The sequence below is a fragment of the Acartia tonsa genome, chromosome 1 (assembly GCF_053477335.1).
Source record: "Acartia tonsa isolate MP-2025a chromosome 1, ASM5347733v1, whole genome shotgun sequence".
NCBI lineage: Eukaryota > Metazoa > Arthropoda > Copepoda > Calanoida > Acartiidae > Acartia > Acartia tonsa.
This window is the reverse complement of record NC_137260.1, coordinates 37,269,152-37,288,572: the sequence shown is the minus strand read 5'-3', so window position 1 is coordinate 37,288,572 and position 19,421 is coordinate 37,269,152. Positions and strand designations below refer to the sequence as shown.

At 31.9% G+C, this 19,421-nt stretch overlaps 1 protein-coding gene across 1 annotated transcript; it reads right to left on the bottom strand.

Annotated features, from left to right (window-relative positions):
• Positions 1 to 1,505: 1,505 nt before the first annotated feature.
• LOC145318528 (uncharacterized) lies at positions 1,506 to 12,374 on the bottom strand. The gene is made up of 13 exons (XM_080159846.1): positions 11,812 to 12,374; positions 10,253 to 10,516; positions 9,904 to 10,021; positions 8,933 to 9,639; positions 7,994 to 8,148; positions 7,659 to 7,857; positions 7,313 to 7,507; positions 6,895 to 7,093; positions 6,316 to 6,436; positions 5,747 to 5,863; positions 5,158 to 5,297; positions 4,517 to 4,671; positions 1,506 to 2,788 (listed from the first exon to the last, which is right to left on the bottom strand). The coding sequence occupies exons 2-13, from the start codon at positions 10,490 to 10,492 to the stop codon at positions 2,633 to 2,635; spliced, it is 2,502 nt and encodes an 833-aa protein (XP_080015972.1). The 5' UTR covers positions 10,493 to 10,516; positions 11,812 to 12,374; the 3' UTR covers positions 1,506 to 2,632.
• Between the last annotated feature and the right edge of the window lie 7,047 nt (positions 12,375 to 19,421).

The window sequence follows — 19,421 nt, the reverse complement described above, 5'->3', positions numbered from 1 at the left end:
GCTGAGGCTGTCAAGACCTGATTATCTTTTTTTACAATAAGCATTTATACAATGGAAATTTTATTTTTACTTTCATTAATCTAATCCTGCATCACTAGATAAAGGGAATAAATGGGAAATGTGATAATGATGTTTGTATACAATGTGCGCATGGTAACTCCTGCGTGCGTGCATATGTACTTAAAGGGACACTCTAAGCTTTATTAAGCTAAAACCCACACTTTATTTTTATAAAAATGTTAGATTTGCAACAAAAGTTAGCACAAAACATATTTTCTTTTTTTAATTTCACTTAAAAAGGTTGTTTTACCCTCCCCAAAAAATATATCAATAAAGCTTTTCAGGTCCTACAATAATTTTCCTATTCCCTAAATATTGAACCTAGTAAAAGTGTCTGACTCTGATTATGACGTAAAAAATTAGCCAATCAGAGGCCAGTATACACTGTAATTGTCCAATGATGAAATTTATAGTGGTCTCTCATTTGTTAATTTTTTTGACGTCATAATCTGAGTCAGCTACTTTTACTAGGTTCCTAAATACTAATCATTTACAGAGGTTTGCTAGATTCTTGTGTACAAACATGCAGATATTATACATCTTGTATAAAAAGATAGAACGGTGATTTCCCTATAGTTCCTATCGAACTCAAAAACCCCCTTATCCTTATCTAAGAAAAAATTTAAATAAGGAATGGTTAGTTTTTTTTTAAACCTTTACCCTTGCAGGGCTCTAAATCTCTATACCTGTGGTGCCCAATTCCTGTAGGAGTAAACAAATTCCCCCTCTTTGTTTTCATTTCTTTTCAAAAAGGGGTTGTTCAGTGTTCAAATAGGCACTGTTTGGGTAATAACATCCAACACAGTACACTGTTTTTAAAGAACCATATAAAATGTAATGTTGTTTCTTTACACCCTAAATATTTTTAATCCAATTACTGCGGTCCAAATGGATTGTCCCATTAAATACCTAGTATAAACAAATATAGTACTTGCATTATAAATACACGAGCAGTGCAGTTGAAGCATGCACACATGCAGCTAGTGGAAAATTTTAGGGCGAAAATACAAAATACCCCAGAAAGTTCACCATAAATTAACTTTTACCTAACGCAGGACTCAAAGACGTCCAAGCAGTACTGATATGAAAGTTAACTGAAAGGACTATTTTATATAAACCTTTTTCGTCTTGGTGTAGAAAATGGACATAATAGACTAATACTCGCTCCGTTATTATGTTATTTCATAATCCCTGTCAAAAAATTGTTTCGTTATCATGTACACAAATTTATGTTATTACTAATTCATTAGACTGTTGATTTGTCAATATTTGCCACTTTTTATTTAGCCACATAAACCCTTAAAATTGCATATGCCAATAGCTTTGACAGGGAATATACGCGGACAGAAAGACCCAAGATAAATTTTAGCCCCGCTACTAGCAATATTTTAATTCCCCTACTAATTATGACTTATACCTTAAATTTTAATAGGAAGCAAATAAAATAAATTGTAAATACTTTCTTTATTAAAGTTATAATAAAATATACATATTTAAATTATTTTATATTAAATTACATGCTATTTTTATCATTCTTTCGTTTTGACTAGAACTTAAAAACTAGAATCAGGCGTTTTTTTTCCATATTAAAAATACTTTTTGAAAAATATTAATAGATTTCACGTGTGTTCAATGTAAAGACTGAAATTTTGCTTAACATTGCAAAATAATTGAGGAAATTTCACATGTAGACAATGTGCAAAAATTTCCGAAATAACTCTTTAGAAAGATATAAGGAAAAAATGCAAAAAATAAATGGAAATTAAGTAAAAATTTATAAAATAAACAAACAATAAATAATACAAGACAAGATTATTCTAAATTGCGTATAAATGCAAGTAAATTGAGATCATAAATAAGCTCTAAGCGGTTCAAATTAGCACACAAAAATATTTACAACAAAAATAGACTTTTTACAAAGTGCAAACTGTTTATAATGAGTATTAATGTTTCGCAATGACTAGAGACAAAGTATTATGTAGTATAGACTAGAGTATTTTCAGTAAAAATATAAATTATCATAAAAGTTTTTGGTGTATCACATTAATTTATGATGCTGTACAAAATAAAATATACAGTAAAGTCAAGAAAAATTTTCTGTGTACAACTTTACATAAAACGTCCGGTAATTGTAATAATCAAGAAAAAATGTAGTATAAAAAAGTTACTTTTTTGATTGTTTGAAGTTAGACAAAAACAAAATTCTGACACAACATACGGATGTTTATTAATTTAATGGGTTTCGTCAATAGCTAGTATTCCTATATATAATAAATCTAACTTTAGTTGAAGAAAGAAAGAAAGAAATTAGCCAAAAATGCTAAAATTGCCAAATGTCTAAATGCAGGTCAAATTTCCGTCAATAAAAGAAAGTATTTTAAAAATGCCTAGTTCATATTTAAATGTCTGTATCTAAGTGACCAAGGTTACAAAAAAAAACTGATGCAATATTCACAAATTTGACCAATATTTTTTTTCATATTTGACCTATTTTGAAGGATTTTAGGCAGTTTTAAAAAAAATTAAAAAAATATTTGTGATTCACTGATCTAATTCACAGGGCTTTATAAGCTTAGACTATCTCATAAGTAGTCTGTGGCTGGTTTTGTTGATTTTGAAGTCTGAGGCAAATTTTCTTGTGAGAATTGTAATTGCTTCTGTCAGCAAAGTCTTTTGGACATGTTGGACATTTAAAGGGTCTCTCCCCAGTATGTACGCGCTCGTGGGTCTAAAATAAAACATTTATTATAATTTATTAAGCTTAAATTGGTTTGGAAATTGAGTCTTACAAAGATAACTATTTATTTTTGTAATTTTAATTTTACCTAATCAAAAAGAAAGAGTAAGGAGAGCTAATTAATACTTTATGAATTTACTTTTTCCACGTTTAAATGATCTGTCCATTTATCTTAGACATCTGACCCTTTATCTATGTTATTGAGTATTGGGTTGAAAATTTCTGTTTGATTCAGTAAATATTTGTTTTGCTTTGGTAAGGGTTCGTTCACTTATGTGCAATATATCAGGGATCTAAAGGGATAAGACAATTGCCGACAAATTGGTCCCGATTGATGATACACAAAATTACCCCTTCTGTAGATTAAAATTAGTGATTGAAGCGTTTGAACACTCAACTTAATTAAACCAACCAAACATAATTTAGTAAAAGTTGTTAAGCAAACGAATAAGAAAACGTTATTATAAAACTTTGGGAACTAGTCTAATAAACAGCCCATTGTCCTCTCTCTCTGGCAATGATAGAAAATTCATTTACTATACATATAAGTATGTTTGTATGTCCAATAAGATCTCATAATTATCCAGGAAAGGGGACTGAAACCCAAGCAGAGAAAAAAATAACCCCAATGCAACATTATTACAATCTAAAATTTATTTAATCTATGAGCAGACCCACTTAAATAATAGTATAAAATTTTTGATATAATTTCAAAATATTACAAAAATCATTTATTTGAAACTTTAAATTCATATTTTAAGTTACGTCATGTTCTAAATATTGCTAGCATTTAGATTATTAAATTTAAATAAAAACTTATTTCTCATTTAAACTTATTTTGTTACTAAGAGATTTTATCAAATTTGTGACTTATCATATAGTAGTAGCTAGGATAAGGGAACGAAATTAGGAAAATTAAGAATTAATCAGAATTTTTAAAACTAAAAATTATATTTCTTTTTATACTCAGTTAAAATTCAGTGTTTAAATTAAAGTCAAAAATTGTATCATTGGAAAGTCTGTCACCCTTCACAAAAAAGGCTTATAGGCCCTACGGACTATGTTTTTCATGGTTAAAAATTGGGACAATAATCGCTAGTTTTTTAAATTAGAGTTTCCTGTTTTTCATATTCTTTATCCTAAGCACTTGTTATGTCCCCTTAAAAGTTAAATATTTGTTTAACATAGTTTGCTATATCATAGCATATCATTATACATGTCATATTTGCATGACTTTAGATTATAGAATTTTTTTAAAAGGACAATTTTCTCCATAAGAAGCAAAAATGTAAAAAACAGATATTTTTTTTTAAATTTCATTTTTTTTTTTTTTAAATTAAGAAATAAAATAATGAAAAAGCTTTAGTTAAAGCCGGACGTTCAAGGACGTTACAGGGAAGATGTGCTTTTCGACGTTCGTTAATTTGATAACGATTTGAATTTAAAAATTAAATTAATTAAACGTTTTGATATAAACGATTATTTTAATGTATGTAATTATCAGCTTATTAAGGATATTAATGGAAAGGCATTAAAGTATTTGAATAAATCCTAGAAATACACAAACATAAAAAGATTCAATTAGATTTGAAGGAAAATACAAAAAAAAATATTAAGAGGTTTCGTGATGAAAAAGAGGAAATATATCTCAATTCAATTTAAAGGGAGATATAAAAAAAATAATAGGTTTCGTGATTAAAAAGAGGAAATATAACTCACCTCCCAAACATGTTTATGAGAGAACTCTTTGAGGCAAAATTTACAGGAGTAGAGATTCTTTCCCAGGTGAATATTTCTGTGCATACGGACATTGTAGCTCGTTGTATAGTGCTTTCCACAGTCTACGCATACGAATCGCTGGTGCCCTCCAGTACCTAGATAGATAGATTTATATGGATGGATGGGTGAATATGAACTGTTACAGAAATTATTTTAAATCGATAGGACATTGTACCACGCCTAAACCAAATATAAGAGCTAACACTACGTACGGACGGACAAAAACCCGTATTTTAGACAGCTTTTAGCGGATAGTAGAATATAAAAAATATAAAAATAATTATAAAACAAAACTGACATTAATTTTTTTGGTTTCTATTTATTGTTTGTGAAAAATTGTTTATAACACGTTACGAACCAAGATTTTTCAGTATGGCTAAGATCCGGTTATTTTCCAGCGGCGAATAATCGTATTCTAGGCTATACTGGAAAAACTACTGACATCTGTTATTTTCAAAGATATTTGGGCACGGTTATATGGTACCCAAATCGACTATGTTATTTGAGATTTATCCGGCAGATATTAAGATAGACAGACTGACGGACAAACACTGATAGCTCAATGGAATGATTCAACTCACCAACTGGTCTAAGCATAAAGCCCCGTTTGTTTTCATAGGCATTTGGCTGCGGGTAGATAGTATCCAGGTTGACAATATTATTTGAGTTAGTATCAGGTATATACTCTCGTCCAGCTGGGGTCTCGATGATTTTGTGAGCTCTGATATAAGATTACAATTAATATATAATTATAATAAAAATATAAATATATACTGTTTTATAAAACTGTAATTTCACATTATAAATTTTTTTGCTTCCTTTTTTCACTCAAATTTTATTATTATGCCTTAAATGTATTTTTCTAAAGTTTTTAAATGGTTGGAAAAATGATTAAAAAGTTTTGCATGATTTTTCATAATTTCATTTAGTTAGTAAAACAGTTTTTGTAATTTTATTGAGCTTTTTAAAAACTATTTGTCAAAAAAGCATTTATCAAAAAAGCATTGTTCATAAATATAAAAAGTAATAAAAGTTTTAACCAATAATTGGATTTTTTCTGTTATCATTCCAGCCAACGGACTGATAAAATGACATAGAGAAGCTACGCTTTTGAACTAACTTACTATTTAAATTCACCATTTTCTTAAAATTTTACTAATTAATTTTCACCTTGGATTTGTGGAATCCCCATTTTGTGAGGAGGGAGGTAGACTGTCGGAGAGGATCTTCTTGGCCTCCTCTGAGAGCAAGGAGACGGTGGGCTTCGGTGCTATCGAGATAAACGTTCTGAAGTATTAATTTTATATTAGATTTTTGAAAACAAATTCAATTTTTTAATTATAATACCAAGTAGATCGATGTCTGTACGTCTGCCGCTTAGGATCTCGCAAACCGATAGACTCATTGTGCTTTGCTTCCAACTAGTCCTATCATCAAAATACTGGGCGTTAGTACACCCCATCTTGCTAAAAACAATTTTCCATTACAACCTCCCCACCTCCCATAAAAATGTGTTTAGAGATTTTACAAGATTTTAAAAAACAAATATTGGAGGTGGAGGTTACACTATATGATCAAATAACTACTAAATCTGAGAAGGGGGCAATTGACTATAACCCTACGCAACATATCCCTTAGAGGCAAACCTAACCCAAACTAAATTAAGAATAATATATTTCTTTCTGAAACTGTTTTTAGTTAACTTTAGTTTTGGAAGAAATAACAATTGAAATTCATACCTTGAGTCCAAAACAGTGTTTGGTTGGTTTACTGTTTTAATAATAAGAGGTGCAGATGTAGTTATGGGAGCAACTTTTCTTACTAGGATATGGTCTCCTGTTTCTGTAGAGGCTGTTGTTCCTAAAGTATTATATTATCACGGGGTGAATAATTAATAAGAGGTTCAGATGTAGTTATGGGAGCAACTTTTCTTACAAGTGTGGGAGCAACTTTTGTGTTTCTCTGATTGATCTTAATTTTATCATGTGAAATCACACAAAAGTTATATGCATTATTATTTTAAGATAGTCATAACTATTTGTGGTTTACATCCACCTAATTTTATAGATATTTGTACTACAAATCTTAATAGAAATCTTCAACAGAGGCGTGTAGAAGAGGGGGATGGGGGTGGGGGGGGGGGGTACATCAACCCCCCAGCAAAAATAAGGGTCTTCACCATCTGATACACACACCCCTCGATTTTGTTTTAAAGTGAGTTTCAAATTATTACAAAATATTTTTTTCAGTAAGATATGAAAAGCTATAAAAAAGGTATTTCACACCGAAGAAAATCCATTTTCGGTGAGCATTTTTACCTGTGCTCAACTGAATAAGCTTGGGCGGGGGACGGTTTGCCTTGCTCTTCTTTTTAGGCTGTGCAGTACATGTTCTAGTGTGATTAGACAGGGACACAAAGTTAGGAAACTCTGTATTACATTTCACACACTCCAATTCGTTCTGTATGCCATGCTGCTTTCTATTATGGAGGGTTAGGTTGGTTCGGTGTGGGAATACCTAAAAATTAGTAAGCTGGTATAAGGATTTTATAAATATTTTGTTACCATGACTTAGTGCAAATAGGAGATAAATAACGCAAAAAAAAACAATGAAGATTGTGTTAAAAGAGTGAAGAAACACATTGGCAATTATGTTCATATATAGAAGTTGGTGTAGGTTATAAGTAGAAAATAAATAGCGCATATAATGCAGCTATCAGTGAGTGACTTAACTTACCTTTTCACAAGAGTAGCAGAAATAGTAACTGTCATCCTTGACATGATTCTTAATATGCGTCTTTACACTGTCCATAGTGGGGAAGAACTTGCCACAGAGGAGGCAGACATGCTTGACCCTGCTGGAGGTGTACAGGGTCATGTATCCCTTCTCAAGTTCTGCCTGCACTGGCCGGTGCGGGATGTCTATGTGCACCTGAAAAAAATAGGTTTATTCTAAAGGATTTTTTTTCGCTAGCAAAAACAAAAATCTTTTTTTAAAGCTAGATGTAAATTGTTGCAAAATAAGTCAAAAATGCAGTATTTCGTATTAAAAACAATTCTGAATAAATAAATCTAAAGCCTACCCTAAGATGATCCAGCAACGCTTCCTGATTATCAAAATGGCTGCTACAAAAACTGCACATCAAGCTATTCTGGATAAAATTGCGGGAACTGGTACCATTCTCCGCCTCCTCTGCTGATGTGTCCTCAATGTCGTCATAGTCGAGACTAATGTCGGGTTCAATCATCAGCTCCTCAGAAAAGTCGTCGTCTATTTCGCCTCTGGAAAGAAAAATTAAAAGCTAATGATTTATTACAATTTTATTATGTAAAAGTGTTTAATTATCAATGTATATTACTTAATATGTCTTAATTAACTATTCTAAAAGTGACAACATTAATAAATTTTTTATTGTACCTATAGCCCATATTCTCAAAATCTGAATCACTTTCAGTGTTGTTATTGTTAGTTATAAAACTGGCCACACTCTGTACAGAAACAATTCTCGGGGTTGATAATTCCTGTGGGGAATCAAATGCTAATGGATCAACTTCCATATCTTCTATCTCATCCTGAAAAAATAAAAGCAAGATTAGTTTCCATGAAAACTTATGCTTTTTTATGAATAAAAACAACAGATACATACACAGATAGAAAACTTGAGACTATTGATTTAGGGATCTTACGGCTATCTATAATACAAAGTAGAACGATGTCTGTCCGTCTGTCTGTCCGTCTGTCCGTCTGAAGCTTAAGATCTCGGTAACCACTGAACCGATCGGATTCTACTCTTCAGGGTATATACCTATTGGTCCTGCGGTGGTTTTTTAGCTATTTTCTTGGGGGGTGGGACACCCCCAACCCCCACAAAAACAAAAAAATCTCCCCCCCATTTTTTTTTTTTTTTTTTTTTTTACAAATTTTATGAATTTTACGAATTTTACGAATTTTACGAATTTTGCGAATTTTACGAAATTTACGAATTTCACGAAATTTACGAATTTCGCGAATTTAATCGCAAAATGTTTTCCTGCTTGGTAGGTGCGAAAATTTGTGATCCGTTCTGCTGGGTAATAGAAGATGTAATTATACCTCTTGGGGCAAAGCCCCTAGAGGCTAGGGGCGAAGCCACTAGTAAAATTATAACAGAGCATTAAAAACAACACACAATAGGTGAAAAGGTAAAAAGTAAATGCCTTTTTTAAAACTACTGATACTATTTAAGGTTTTTTCGTTTATAATTGGAAAACTGGAAATTATTATTATAATTTAAATTTTTTAATCAATTTTAACATTGGATAAATGTCATTGTAGGTAAAATATCTTCGATTTTATTTTAAACGACAAATACACTACCTGTTCTGTTTTAAGATGAATTTCAGCAGGACCATAAGAATTAACTGAGTCAGTTTGGAGTTGTACCATTGGAGTTATAGGTATGCTTTGCATTGCAGGCTTTTTAATTGGAGTTATTGATACATTGGGCGCAATAACTATGGATGGTTGAGATCTAACTATTTGGAACTGAGATATGGGAACGGCTGCAACTGTTCCAAATGGCCGATTTATTCCCGCGGCCGTTGATGAAACAAGAATGATCTTTTTATTGACAATTTCAGGCGCCGTTCTTTGCGCTTGTGTATGGTTGTCCATATGTGATTTGATTTGTAACTTTTCTGTTGTAACAATTCCACATATCAAACAAATATATTTGAATACCCCATTTGAAGCTTTGTATATCATAACGCGGCTACTTTTTTCATCTTCTGTTGGATTTCGTGGGGTTACTATTTTTTTTACAATAGTTGTAGTTCGTGGCTGACTTGGCGTTAGGGTGGTTAGGGTTTGGGGGCGGCTGGTAAAGGTTTGGGTTTGGTTTGTAATGGTCGGGGCTAAGTTTGTAAAGGTAGGCATGGTTGTGATGGTCATAGTTTTGGTAGCCTGGGTTTGTGGGGTTATGATCATGGTTTTATTTGTCTGGGTTGGTGTGGTAACAGTCATGGCTTTGCTGGATTCAGTTGGGGGAGTTATCACTATGTTGGTTGTTATGTTATTGTTTAAACCTGAAAATATAAAATTTTATGCTGTTTGTTGTTCATTAGTCACATGGATTTGCAAGCATACAAAGCACACAAAACTGCAAGGTAGTTGAGTTTTTTACAAAGAAAATTAAAAATGACAAAACTACAAAATGCTCTTAAAAGCCCAGCAAATTGGAAATCATTATTATTTTTATTTTGCTTTTTTAGGTACATAAACACTAAGTTGTTAGAGATTTCATTGGAAAAAATAGGTATTTAAACCTCTGACATTATATAAAATTATACCTGGTTCTGCTGGTTTCTCCTGAACAGTAGAATCACAATGTTTGGCTAGAATATGCAGACCAAGGTCCCGAGCTGAACTTAGGTTTTCCCCACATATAGAACATACTACGCTGTCAGCCTTCAAAAAAAGAAAAATAATGTTATAAAGAAAAAATAAAGCTAACATACAGATAATATGTATTTACAGGCATTTTCAACTACCTTAATATGATGCGGAAAATCTTTTAGTGCTGGAGAAAAAAAAGGTCATACTAAATAGAATTTTGTAGTATCTCCTGAGGGCGTAAATCAAATTTTTAACCTATTTATCAATAAATATTGAACTCATTGAATTATGAATTAAACTTACCACTTCACCATTTGGTCTTTTCTGTAGGAAAACCTTTGAAACTTCTTGTTTTGTAGGGGAGGCTACAGGCCTGATCAATTCTTGTGTGGCCACCATGGTTATTTTAGGCGGTTCCTTTGCCGCTGATGTTGTTTTGGTTTGTTCTTGTTTCTTTGGAGCAGGCTTTGCTTGCTCTGGTTTAGATGTTTCTTGCTTTGCTGCGGCGGCTGTTTGGAGGCGGTCTTTACTTCGAGTTTTCATCTGTTAGGCCGTTTACCAGACAACCTAGATAGACAATGATTTATTGACATTTATTAGAATAGTTAAGGATATCACAATATGCATTTCAGTATTTATTTTAGAACTTAAAATTACATTTTTGTTCATGTTTTAGGGGGGGGGGATTCAACTAACCCCATTTTTTTTTTTTTTTTGAAAAGAAAAAGAATTTTTTTTAGGGGGCGATTTCTCTTCGGAGTGTTGTGGTACCCATAATAATTAGAAGTAGAAGTTACATTGTAAAAGAAAACCATATCGGTTCAGCGGTTTGCGAGATACTTCGGTACAGACACAGAAACTGAAATCCTGTTTCTTTATTATAATGTTATATACTGTTGAAGTAAGTACAATTATCTCTTTAGCATCAAAAGTAAGAAATAATGAATTAATTACTTTAAAAATACGTATTAAAATAAAAAAATTTTATTCTATCCCAAATGTATTATTGCAAAAAGTTTTTATATGGCAATTTAGAATTAATTGAAGGTCGTCTTAATTTTAACTCTTCTCTAAAGTTTAGTCGATGACACATAAATACATGTTTGTGTATTTATACATACATATTTTATATCTTCTTAGTATAAAGTAGTAAGGTTTTTTTAAAGCTAAAGATCTAAAGATAATGCTAGTTCATATTGGTTGTACTTTTTATGAAAGCCTTATACATGTCTTGGGGTGGTTAGGATATTTCTCCCACCGTTCTAACCTTCCAATAGAGGCTAGGGGGCGAAGCAACTAATAATTTCATATATTCAAAACAAATATATTTAAAGAGTTCAACATTTGCACTTTAAATATTGTTACAATAATTTGGCATGAATAAAACTTAGAATTGTATTATAACGCTCTCATTAAATAAATTCAAACCTTCCTGGGATCTATAAAAAGCTTCCCTGTTAAGGAGAACTATATCGAACCAATGATTAGCAAGATCTTTTGGTTAAAAAGGAAGTTATATGACTACGGCTATACGCCACTTAAGCTCTCTAGAGGCGTTTAAAAATGAGGAAAGGATTTAATTTTTTCTAGGGGCTATTTCTTTGGGAATGATAAACGTGTTTTACAAAATAATTAAAATCCTTGTAGGGACCTATTGGAAACTGTATAGGTTTAGCGGTAAGTGAGTTCTTTCGGTACAGATAGATTTACAGACAGACACGCATTCTGTTACTCTAAGAATAAGAATGCGTTACACATATTATATATAAACGTAAATGATGGAATTATCTTTTATAGAAATTATAGAATAGCTACGTACTGCTAGATTTAATAAACAAAAATAAATATGTTAAAAAACTCACTTGAAAATAAAGTTTAAGTAATTACTTTTCACTGCGGTTTAACTTTCACAACGCATTTGATATTTAAAAGTCTTCGTATTATTAATAACCACTCCTCCGGCCCTGTTATAGTTTAAGTTTAAAAGTCTGGTTACGGACTAACCTAACCTAACCTCCCTATGTGCAGCCTGCACATCCCCCTCCCCTATTTTCCCCTATAGCAAGTGAGCCAGCTAGCTAGCTAGCAAGTGTATAATGGATAGATAGATAGATAGTTGGATAGCAAACAACCAAGAGAATTGGATCGATATCCTAACCTATGTGTCATAGCCACCCCTGCTCTTCCCCCATCCCCTTCCTTCCCCTCGTAACTAACACATGAGACTTTCCCCCAAGCGGGGGGAATTGTTTCTTCCGTTGGGCTATCTATCTATCGCTTTCTCTCTCTCTCTCTCTCTCTCAATTTCTCTCTCTTACCATATTAATCTCTCTCTATACTTTCTTTTTGAATTTAAAAGCCACGCTGAATGAAATTGTGAGTTGGTTTACTCTGAGAGTACACTTATACAAAACCAACCGACAATAAATTACATGTGACTGGAACTTTTTACTCTTTTAGAATGCACATACATATTTAGCAACGAAGCTTGATACATTGAGAAACCAATCCTACGTTTAATGTCTGTAATAATGACATAGAAAAAATATATACCATTGAATTTAATGCATTAATATTAAAACAAAAGGAAAATGTTCTTATAAAAGGGCATTGTACTCAAAAACGAACAAAAAAACTTTAAAAAGTTTTTAAGTAAAGTAAAAATATTTATATTTCAACATTTACAAAACAAAGTTTTAACAACTAAATATGTGGCTATAAGCTGTCCGTCTAGAATAAGGCCAATTTATTTATGTTCTTTTGGTTTTTATTTAAATTAAATTGAAATAGTTTAGGTTACTGTAGGTAAAATTATGATAAATCTAAGATGGTTTGTGTGTAATTTAAAAAGTAAAACATTTTTAAATATAACTTTAGTAAATTAACAAAGGTTACAACCTAGCCGTCTACCCCGAGTAAAAAGTGTAGATGGTTTTAATATGGGGAAGGGAAGGAGGAGGTGGTTGGGAGGGGGGGGGGACCTCTGATACAATGCAGCCCTAGTGCATAGGGGAAATAAGTGGAGCTCTTTAAACCACTAGACATATACTATGTACCATAGACCCATCATAAATATGGAATAATTAATCTAATTTAATATCTAATAAAAGATTTGATATTTTTTCCTTTTTCCGAAGAAAAGTTGCATAAATGTTTAAATCGATGACCCCGAGCAAGTTTTTAGGCTATTTGATATGAAGGAACGTCCAAAAGGGGGAGAACACAATAAAATACATAAATTCCCCCACCACACTCCCCTATACACCATATTTAATATATGGTCCATTCTGGTGCACAAGAGGTGAAGGGGGGGGGGGATACAAAGGGGTGCGGGCGAAAACGGAGGCCGTCAGCATAGGAAGAAGTATTTTAAATGTATGTGTCTGTGAGTGTTTGTGTATTAGTGTTTGTATGTGTATGAATGTCTCTCTTCGGCGTTTTTTAAACTAGAGAGAGAAGGAATAAAGTGTAGAAGAAATTTAGAGAGATTCAGAGAGAGAAATTAAGAGTTGTGTTTAAAAGAGAGAAAAAAAGAAGGAAAGAGAGAAAAGCATGTGCGACCGAAAAGAATCTTATGATGAAACTTAAATTTGTAATTATAAATTAAAATCAAATAGAAAACAATTATAAAAAAAACATTTAGAGAAAAGTAGAAAAAAGGTAATTTTCCAAAAACAAAAAAATTCTCTGCCAAATATAGTTCTTGTTATGCTTATTAACCATGTTAAACTTCGCCTCTAGCTCCTAAGGTAATTTGTAATGATTACCCAAAGTTTCTGTTGCTTTACCAAAAAATGGGGGTTCAGCAATTACCGAGATCTTTTGTTATATTACAAAATGGCGATAAAACAATTGCAGATGAATAATAATATTTAAGGATTTTACTTTGCCTATTGTATATATATGTTTTTGATGATAATGTAATATATTTGTAGAAAACGTTTCCCTGTTTATGATATAACCTAGGAAGCTAGAGACAGACCATATTTAGTAGAAAGCAAGAGAGAGATGGAAAATGGCACAATTTGGAAAGAAAGGTAGAAAGGGGTAGGGGCCGAAGGGAAGGTTGAAAAAAGTAAATTCCTCTTTAGAAAGAATCCTTTTCTTATCTTTCGAATACTATGAAACTAAATCTACATATTCTGTGATTATACCATATATAATTTTACAGTATGGCTTCGAATACGATTAATATCTGCTGGACTGTAACCGGTTTTGAGCCATGTTGAAAGACTCACAGGGCTAACAAAACTGGAATAAAAACATAACTGATTTATAATTTTACTGTCCGCATAAGACTATTTGTATACGAAGCGATAAATAACTATTCTAGAGAATTAACCCATAATATTACGGTTCTGCTATTTCAAGGTACTAATCTACCTTCTCTACAAAAAAGCCTAAAACTATTCTGAGATAGTTTGTAAAATGTCCCTGAAAAGCACAACCCAACTTGCTATCTCGTTAAAGAGTCATCTAGCCTTAAGTGACTTTAGATATCAGGGGGGGGGGGGGGGTGGAGTGAACTTTTACTAAATCTTTATTTAGTTTTTTTAAAACAGTAGTGTTCAAACTTTTCATTTAGAATTTAGAATCTCCATGAAATTCTTGTTGTATTTAGTCTTGGTGTACAATCATCCTTATATCAAAGTTTGACTATATGTATGTGTGTGTGTGTGTGTGTGTGTGTGTGTGTTCGTGTGTGTGTATGTGTACATATATGTATGTTTGAATGTTGCTTAATCGCTAATTGCTGGACCGATATGGTTCTCCAGTCAGTAAAGCTTATTAAAGGTCCAGGGAAGGCTTAAAATCTTAGAGCTTACCTTACTTTTTTTTCCAAAGGCTAAAATGAAAAGTGGAAAATCGACACTCCTCCCCCCCCCCCCCCCACCTTCCACAAATGCTCCTAGAGGCCAGTAGTTATATATATATATCTAGCTTTTAATGATTTGTTAGAATCTATTGACTCTCCATCCATATCCTTGTTATGTGTACTTGGTGTATAGGGGATTTAAAAGTCCAATGAACTTGTCCCCTATGCGCAGGTGTATGGTGTGTATATGGGGAAAAAATCCAATAATAAAACCAATAATAAATAAAACATATGTGATAATACAATATACATATGTAGGCCTTTATTTAGATATATACATACAAGGCGTGTTTTGTCGTATGTGCGTATGTCCTTAAAAACTCAATAATATAATACAACAAATCTTTATCGGAACCTTGTTATTGGACCTGGATAGGGTTAAGGTTATTCTAGGTCAAGCATAGACCCGCCCCCCCCCCCCCCCTCCGTTCCTAAGTTTGAAATAAATTGGATGTAGGGGCCAAAGAAGGAGGGGGATTTTTGGTTAGTTTTTATTACTTTAAGACAGGTTAGGTTATATTTGGTACTTGATAGCCCAAAAGGAGTAGGGAAACCCAGAGTGCTCGATATGCTTTATCTTCACAATTAAGAGAGAGAAATGACCCAAGCTTTAATATTATGTACTATTTTATATCAGAAATACCATAAAGCATAAAGTGTGCATTTTATCCATAACTTTAAATACTTATTGTTAAGGAAAATATGAATTTTTCAGGGAAGCATTGTTAGTAGTTTGTTTTGACCTAGTTTAAAGTCTGTGAACTTGTCCGATCCTGTGCTGATGTGATGACTAGTAATAAAATGCTGTTTCTCCAAGTCATACGCGGTCATTCGTTTTGTTGGAAGGGTGACGCAAGTTTCAGATCTCAGATTTTACGATATGAGAAAATATTATCTTTATTTTATAGCGAATAAAATAATTTTGCAAGCATCGCTTTTATCCCATAGGGAAATATAGTAACTCAAATAGCGAGAACTAAATATGAAATTTGCGTCACCCTTCCAACATGACGCATCACCGCGTACGATCGCGAGAAATGGCCTTTTTCTACTAGTCATCTGCAGATGTAATGCGCGCGGGTTGGAGGGGGGGAAGGATAAAAATGTACAAAGCATATGTGATAAATATCAATTGTTTATGAGGCAAATCAGTTATATAATAGATACTAGAGTTGGCTCGATATAACTATCTCCCTATTGGCTAGTTTTCTATATGCATATATATTTCTCAATAAATCTATTTTCCTCACCCGGCATTACTATTTAAACGGAAGTAAATATTTAATAATTTAAATGATCTTAAAAAGATCTTTTAAATTATATTTATTTCTTTACATTACCATCACCAAAGGGTTTATTATATGATTACAATTTTAGTTCAATATTTGAACACACAAAGTGTCGCCACAATCGAATTCTTTTAAAACAGAGTTTTCTTAAATTTATTATATCATAAATTTAAATTTTCTTTTTTATGATTAGAAATTAAATACTTCATTATAATGTAAATAGCAACATGAAATGAAAAAAAAATGAATTTGTTTTTAATAAAGTAAAATAATGGGTTATCGTTCTGGGCAATGAGAGTTTATTATGGATTATTGGAGCACTATGAGTTTTCAACGAATAGTCCTTGGAAAACTTGAGCTCGTTTATAGACATTTATTTCCTATATAGATCTGACATGGATCTTGAAGCAATTAAGCAGGCCGTTTTGTACAGGTTAAAAATTGGAAGATTTCATTAAATAAAAGTTATCGCAAATATACTATAATAAATAATAATACATACTATCTAAATAAGCCAATAAGAAAACAATGGGGGAACAATCCGACAATATTATTGTTGAGAAAGTGTACATAGTTTGGTACAAAAGGATAATTAAATTTTTCATTACATTTGCATAATGGGTAAGCTATAAATATTAGTATTTATTAGGATAAGCCTTTGCTTTTTTCCTCTTATAATGTAAAGCATATGATTTTTAAAAGATAAGTTTGAGCATGGCAGTATCGAACCTGCAACGCCAGGATCAGGTAACAACCACTTTAGAACCTAGACCACATGCCCTTGTGACAAATCTTCTACAATTTTAAAAATAATGAATCTATACTATAAATGTTGAAATTTAAATTTTTTAATCACGAAACCTTTCAAAATGAATCATATGACGTACGGTGGTATTATTTCCTTCGTTACCTCAAAAAAAAACGAGGATGACAACATCCATAAAAGCGAAGCTCTGAAACCGTAGGACAATCGAACATTAAAACTTGTAGAATGTCACAACTGAATAATTAGAATATAAATTTGAGTATAAACAAAATTGTAAGTGAATTTGTTGCAAAACTGCATAAATAAGGGATAATTTTAAGGACATACTTACAGTTTTAGAACTTGGTTATAGAGATGCTTCGCTTTTAACGTTGTACTTTTAGAAATCAGTATTCTAATAATTAGATCAATCGGATAATTATATCACATTAAAATTTATTGGTAAAAAAATTTAAATTATCATGTTTTAAATGGAAGTACGGACTTTCTTGTAACGATTATAGAGTTGATTTCTAAATCGTTCCTAACTATTACAGGAGTCACCATGCGAAGTTTGAAATCGATAGTACAATTCTAACATGCCAAAATTAACGAAAAAAAAGCTATCAGTTCCAGACGGACGGACGGACCGACCCTAATTATAGAAAGGCCTCGCTTTAAAGAATATCTAAAAATATTTAAATCACGAAACCTACCCTTAAATACTCCATTCTTCTTATAATTTCTTGATTTTCCGAGATTTTGTTGGATAATTATGTGGAATCTTACAATGCATATTTCTATGTAATCTATTGTCCTTGTTTATTAAATATACAGACATCATATAGATCATAGACTATAGGCATGCAGATTTTTATCTTCTAAATTTCAGATCCAGGTAAATTGAAATGAATTAAGGTTTTACATAGGAAGGAAGATAGAAATGAATGTAGGATATACGGGGATACATTGATAGGGGAAAACTTGTCGTCAATTTAGCTTGCTAATATGCACCTCGTTTATTGGCCAGTTCGTTCATCCAGTAAGAGGGGAGGGCATGGGGTAAAGGTGATGAGTATCGTTATTTTATCCAGCTGCGAGCATCACTTTATCATAGTACATTAAAATATGGTCAAACATCCAAGTAATAATATGACGATTAAGGTAGATTAATTTACCCGGCTCCAAATATTACTAATTTTTAGAGTTACTTTTTGAAATAATATACTAATGATATCCCCAAATCCTACTCCATTCGCCTTAAATCCTTTGCTTTGCTATCAGAAATGAGAGATTTTTTAATTCTTAAGCTTTGCCTAAAATATTTTTTTGGCAATTCAATCTCAAAAAAATAGATCAACATGTTCTACATGTTTTAGATTCCTGTAATTCATTTTGTTGGTGGTGTTTTTGGTGAACTATGAAGAGCACAGTTAGAAGTTCCTATGTCAACAATTTAAAATCAAAGTAACTTCAAACTCCGCAACTCAGAATTACCATATCTTTTTATGTATTAATTGTTCTGGTGGATTTTGTATTTTTTTGTTGGTAGATTTTTTGTTGGTATTTATCTGTCATTTTTATCACATGTAGCTGTTCTTTTCACTTTTTGATTGATCACATCACATTTTTGAATCTTTTATTTAAAATTATATCTGTATATGATTGATATAAATTCATAACTTTTTGTCTGAAATAAATAACTATACATAAAGGTAAAATCAACTATTAAATGTTTTTTTTTTTATCAAAAAAAAACTTGCGCTTAAATCAAAGCCAATTAAATGACATCAAGAATTTTACGAGTTATGAATTACTATAATATAATTAATTTAAACCAAATCAAGGATGACAACATCCATAAAAGCGAAGCACTGAAGCGAAAGGACAAACGGACATTAACACTTGAATAGTGTCAGAATTAAATAATTATAATATAATGTATAAGAGTCGAAGAAAAATTGTAAGTAAATTTGTTGAAAAACTGCCTGATACAGAATAATGTTTATGGACATACTTACATCTTCAGGACTTGTTTATAGAGTTGCTTCGCTTATAATATTGTACTTTGTTGTCCCAAGAATCAGCATACCAAAAATCAGACCAATCGGATAATTAGATCATATAAAAATTTCTTGTTAAAAAGTTAAAAAATCAACATATTTAAAATGGACGTATGGACATTCTGGTAATGATTATAGAGTTGCTACGCTTTTAAATCGTACCTAACTACTACAGGAATCACCATGCAAAATTTGATATCGATAGGACAATTCTAACATGTCTAAATTAACTAAAAAAGCTATCCGGCACTGACGGACGGGCGGACGTACGGACCTATCCTAATTATAGAAAAACTTCGCTTTTAATGAGGTTTTAGACACTTGCGGCATAGAGGGGGGGGGGTGGAAGTGGGTGGTGTGAAATTCCCCTTTCAATTTTAGTTTTAAGTTAAGTATTTTATCTACATTAATTCCTCTTATTTGTAGGGTTGATATACACTCCCCAAAATTGTTTTAAACCTTCCCTGGACCTATAAGAAGCTTTGCAGAGGAGAACCCA

Bases quoted from the DNA above. Each gene is read 5' to 3' on its own strand.
- LOC145318528 (XM_080159846.1), bottom strand. From the start codon at position 10,492: ATGAAAACTCGAAGTAAAGACCGCCTCCAAACAGCCGCCGCAGCAAAG. The intron at 10,022-10,252 runs GTAAGTTTAATT...CTTTTTTTGAAG, and splicing joins AAAGACCAAATGGTGAAGTG to GCTGACAGCGTAGTATGTTC. The intron at 7,094-7,312 runs GTAAGTTAAGTC...ACTAATTTTTAG, and splicing joins TCTGCTACTCTTGTGAAAAG to GTATTCCCACACCGAACCAA.